The sequence below is a fragment of the Mastomys coucha genome, unplaced genomic scaffold (genome assembly GCF_008632895.1).
Source record: "Mastomys coucha isolate ucsf_1 unplaced genomic scaffold, UCSF_Mcou_1 pScaffold6, whole genome shotgun sequence".
In the NCBI taxonomy this organism is placed as follows: Eukaryota; Metazoa; Chordata; class Mammalia; order Rodentia; family Muridae; genus Mastomys; species Mastomys coucha.
Genome location: NW_022196912.1, coordinates 128795972 through 128801836, shown reverse-complemented (window position 1 = coordinate 128801836; position 5865 = coordinate 128795972). Strand labels below are relative to the sequence as shown.

At 38.0% G+C, this 5865-nt stretch overlaps 1 gene segment (V, D, J or C); it reads left to right on the top strand.

Moving 5' to 3' along the window:
* The first annotated feature begins 3343 nt into the window (after window positions 1-3343).
* On the top strand, window positions 3344-3899 carry LOC116081133. The segment is given in 2 exon segments: window positions 3344-3457; window positions 3562-3899. Coding segments are annotated over 2 exon segments (384 nt in total).
* Window positions 3900-5865: the final 1966 nt, after the last annotated feature.

The following is a 5865-nucleotide window of genomic DNA, read 5'->3' as shown; positions in this document are numbered from 1 at the left end:
TCATCCTGATAAGTGATTTTAGATCTGAATCTTGCTTTTCTGGTGTGATGGTGTGTCCAGGACTTGCTGTGGTCGGAGAATTGGGTTCTGATGATGGCAAGTGACCTTGGTTTGTGTTGTTTATTTTCTTATACTTGCCCCCCACCACCATCTGGTTCTCTCTAGTGCTACCTACTCTTGCTAAATCTGACTGGAGCCTGTCCTTCCTGTGATCCTGGTTGTGTCATAACTCCCCAGAGTCAAGCTATCTCTGTGATCCTGTGATTCTGGGATCCTGGGATTTTGGGATCCTGGGATTGTTAGATCACCTGGGAGTGTGGCTTTCTCTCTGTGTTGTGGGACTGGTTGCAGAGCTTGTGCCCAAGGTCTGCTCTCTGATCCTGTGTGTGTCAGAGTGCCTGGGAGTGGAGCTTCCTCTGGGTGTCGTGGGACTGGCTGCGGAGCTTGCACCCAAGGCCTGCTCTGGACTCCATCCCAGACAGACTGGAAGGAACCCAAGTCCCTGGGCTGGAGGAGTTCCTGGGTGTCTGGTCCCGCCTTCCCAGTTACTCCCAGTGTTGGGAGAGATGTTGGTTCCTGCTCACCTCTATCCTGGGTGTGTCAGAGCGCCTGGGAGTGGGTGTTCTTGGACTGGCTGCGGATGAAAGAAAGTCTTTCTAAATGTCTAGTTTTCATATCATCCAAGTGTTTCAGATTTTGTAGCAGTTAAACTATATTGAGAATTCTTAAAACGTAAGTTAAAAAGCAAGGATTTGGTCCAGCTGAAGTTGCTGTAATTTTATAAGCTGTTTCAGCTTGATGTGCTTTGGAGACAGACAGTCAAAGCTTAGGTGCTATGGTAGCAGCAGTATCAAACTGAAGTAACCTTCTTTCCTACTTTCGTTGAATAGGGAAATTAAGAATTCTGAAAGAGTGAGAAAATTTTGAACATTTAGGGTGAATGTTCTGTATATCAAAATAAATTTCAGAAAAATGCAAGTTTTACTTATACATATTGGGTCTGTAGAGTACTATAATAGTTTATGTTTTAAAAGTACTGTTATAGGGTTCCTGGGTTCTAATATTTTAGGAGTATGTTGTCTGTACATACTGATTTCTGACATTTAATATGTAATCCATTGTCTAGCTATATTCTCTGCACATCATCCCACAGGTCCAGGAATCCATTGTCTGGCTATATTCTCTGCACATCATCCCACAGGTCCAGGAATCCATTGTCTGGCTATATTCTCTACACATCATTCCGCAGGGTCCAGGAATCCATTGTCTGGCTATATTCTCTGCACATCATCCCACAGGTCCAGGAATCCATTGTCTGGCTATATTCTCTACACATCATCCCGCAGGTCCAGGAATCCATTGTCTGGCTATATTCTCTGCACATCATTCCACGGGTCCAGGAATCCATTGTCTGGCTATATTCTCTGCACATCATCCCGTAGGTCCAGGAGAATATCCCTAACGTGGCAATATGTGAAGAATGTATATTTAAAAGAAATATGTGTTTCAAAGCTGTGAGAAGAGTTAAAACCTGTTCTTGGTACATGAGTTATCCAGGACATCTTAGCCAAATTACTCTTAGAAGGCTGAATGGTATTACAAATATAGAAAAGATACATTTTAGAAATTAAATTATTGTTAAATTCCCATCCAAAGGATTCCCACAAAGACGTTTTATTTTTGTTAAGTACTTTAGGGACCTGTTATAGGCTACAATAGGCTCATCTATCATATGCCAGGTTTGTCCTAACTTCGACAAAAGAGGCAACTGTAATGTTATGTTCCTTGGGTAGGTTAGCAATATTGAATACAAATTTGGTATAAAGGCTTGTATCGTTGTAGTACCACCATGTACCACCAGAGGGGCACACATTCTCCAAATATGTTCCATTTATCGATGTTAGATGGTGACTTTAGAGTTGCAGAATTATAACATAAGTGAACCAATCTTCTGTAGATTAATTGCCCCAAATACTAACAAACTGTTCCCTGAATTTTAGGAGGTTTACTTTTAATTCTAAACAAACCTAAATTAACTTAAAGTTGGGAAGTATATAGATATAGTGTTGGGTTACAGTGCAAGTAAACTTATGTGTGTCCCAAAGGCCTAGTTTGCAACAATGTGAAGTCATGTGTCAAGATTTTTGAAAAGCGAATCCCTGGGTTTGTTTTAGACTTCTTTTCTTTGAGTTCACCAGAGAATTTTATGAGGGTTGGTACTCAGGTTCAGTAAGCACAAGTGGGCATTGTTGAGTATCCTAGTATGTTCCAAGAACATTGGATTCCATAGTGAGGGGTGACTGGAGAGGAATTAGTCATTAACCCTCACAGGCTTGGACTTCTGAGTAATTTCTCACATTGTGGCTGGCTAGAGAGGCTTGCTCAAAGTGTGAGATGCTGGTAAGCCTGTGAACCTGTGTGTGGTGTCATTATCGATTCTCTTTGCCTCTTTCTCCATCACACATGGGAAAGGGATACTGTCATTAGCCAGATTAAAATATAGTCTTATACTGAATTATTTAGTTGGCATTGGTGGCATGAGGAACTCAAACTGGGTTCCTCAGTCTCAGATATATATCTAAATCTTCATATTCATAGTCCTCATCTGGCCTCAAACTCACAGATAATCTGTCTGCCTCTGCCTCCTGAGTGCTGGGATTAAAGGTGCAGACCACCATCATTTTTAAATAGTTTAAACATTCAGAAACAGAAGGGGCATTCCAAATCTCCCTTTATGAAGTTAGTATAACTCTAATATCCAAAGTGGCAAAGACAGAGAAAGAAGAGAAAATTATAGGTCACCATTTCTGATGAACATAGACTCAATAATACTTAATAAAGTAGTTTGAAATAGAATACAGATGAACTCAAAAAAGATTATACACCATGATCAAGTTGAATTTATCTTGAAGTGCAGGGGTTGTTTAAAGTATGCAGGTCAATAAATGTAATAAGATATATAAGTGGATTTAAATACAAAAGTCACATGATCATCTCAATAGATGCATAAAAAGACTTTGCCAATATCTAACATGGCTTTATTATAAAAATCATAGAGAATGTATTGACAAAGAGACCATATCCCAGTACAGTTAAAGGAGTAGACACCAAGAGGGTATGTTTAAATACCACATGATTTCTGAAGTTGACAGTAGTTCTATTTGGAAAATATAAAGGAAAAATACATTGCAGCACCTACTGCAGTAACCTTGGGGCCGTTCAGAGTGATGTTAATTTCACGAGCCTTCATCCAGTAATTTGAAATGAAAGGGATGGGCATATGCAAATAAAGGGTTCTGTCCTCTAGTAAATAGCTCAGTTGTTGTTCCTACAGCCCAGAGATAGAGAGGCCAGCATTTCTTAGGTCTCCATATCATCCATTGTTCACTGGATTAACTCAGAGGACATACCATGAAGTTTGGGCAGAGTTTAGTTCTTGCTTTGATGATTTTGAATGGTAACATTACAGAACTGGAAGATTTAGTGTGTGCATGTGTGTGTGTGTGTGTGTGTGTGTGTGTGTGTGTCCACATCTTATACATGCTGTTGTTTTGTTCTCAGGTGTTCACTGTGAAGTATATCTGGTGCAGTCTGGAGGAGGCTCTATTCAGCCAGGAGGATCTCTGAGACTCTATTGTGAAGGGTCTGGATTTATATTCAGTGACTACTACATACACTGGCATCGCCAGGCTCCAGGAAAGAGTCTGGAGTGGGTAGGTTTCATTCGAGACAAACATAGAAGTCACACAACAGAATATGCTGCATCCATGAAGGAGAGATTCACCATTTCAAGAGATGATTCCAAGAACACTGCCTACCTTCAAATGAGCCGCCTGAGAGCTGAGGACACAGCGATGTATTACTGTGCCAGAGAAAGAGGCACACTGAGGGGATGGTAGTGTGAACCCAGACAAAAACTTTCCTCAAGAGGTGCTCAGAACCACCAGTACGTGGTCAGAACCAGCAGGGGGCACTATTGACTAGTTGTAGCCCCATTCAGACCAGGGAGTGGATTTAAATTTCATGGCTTTAGTATGCTGGAGTCATAAATTTCTGGATTGTTTTTGCATTTTTGCTATTATGATGCATTTTATTATCTGTGTATGGATTCAAAGAAAAATTAAAAGATAAAATGCATTGTAAAGGGGGAATATACATTTTGTACACTAATAATTTCTGATAATGTTAATTTATCTGTTCATATTTATTAACAGAAATCTTTCAACATATACTAAATTTCTTAGAGGGTAAACTATTGTTTATACATGGATTATATCTATATATCTATAGATAGATATATAGGTATATTTATATTATATATATACATATATATATATATTTAGGTAAATATATGAATAAAGTTATAAGCTTTTCAGTTAACTGAATAATATTACTATTACTTAAAGTTTTTCTAAACAATCAGATTTAATGCTTAAATAAATATAAATAATCTGACTCATTCAGAACTTTGCTATATGACTCCTAGTTATGCCAAATTATTTCAAAAAATTCATTTACACTCAGTTTTTCACATTATGAAAATATTATGAGGGGTTTTGTGTGTTTTAAATGTGCCCTAATCATTTAAAGTGATGGATACATGAATAATCTTGATATAATTATTTCATATTGTACTCTTAAACCTTAAAATAACTTTTTATCCCATAAACATATAACAATCAGTTGAAATGTTTCAATATTTTCTCAATTACCAGTTGTAATTACCAATATCCAATCTCTTCAAGCCACAGTCTTCTTCTGTTTGTTTTCTAAGGCTTCACAGGCCTTTCTGAGTTCCCCCCAACCCCCACATATTCTGACATCCTGAACCATCCAAAGTTTACATGAGTAGCAGCAGTTAGTGTTTGCCATGCCAATCAGGCTGAGTCAGTTTTCTTGTACTCAAGTGATGCCACTAGAAACAAAGCTTGTCCACTTCCTGCTCTGCCATCCCAACCAAATAGCTTTAGTTTTATGTCCACCACACTAAGAAAGAGAAATTAGAAGATTTTGTGATTGGGTCTTCTGTTCTGGAGAATAAGAGTGCAATATCGGCACAAATGTTGTGGGGTCAGCCAAACACTTTCTGATAGGATTTAAGACTGCATTAAGTACAAGTCTGGTTAAGAGCTTGTGGTTGAGTATGGCACAGCCCCAAGGTTAACCTACTACTATTATCTTACTAAATGGACAAAATTTCACACTGACCTTTAAATTTGTATTTATCTATTTGTAAATTAGTGAAATTGATGGTGAATAGTGCAAAAATTCACAATTGGCCAACACACACACAGAAGGAGAGAGAGAGAAAGAGAGAGAGAGAGAGAGAGAGAGGGAGGGAGAAAGACGGAGGCAGAGAGAGAGACAGAGAGAGACAGAGAAAGAGAGGGGGAATGCACATATAAATATACTTTATACACACACATATATAGAAAAATAAATTCTTAGAATTTTCACTCAGATACAGCAAAACCCACCCATCCTCTAAAGATTATCCACGAGCAGAAGTCTCCACATATTTAGGCATCAGACACCACAAAACTCCATTTGTACAAGCCAACATCTAAGTATATTTCTACACTTATAATACAGAATATATCTTATAACATAGAATAACATGTTAAAATAATATAATAATAATAAGGCAGATGTGGTACCATATGCCTTCAATCCCAGCACTCTAGCTGAGAAGATATACAGATTTCTGTGAGTTTGAGTGTAGTCGACATAGTGCGTTTCAGGCCAGTCAAGTATACATAATGAGACTCATTATAAAAAGCAAATAAATAAATAAATAAATAACATAATGAAATTAAAAATAAAAATATACACATATATTCTCTCAGAATTCTAGCCATCCAATTC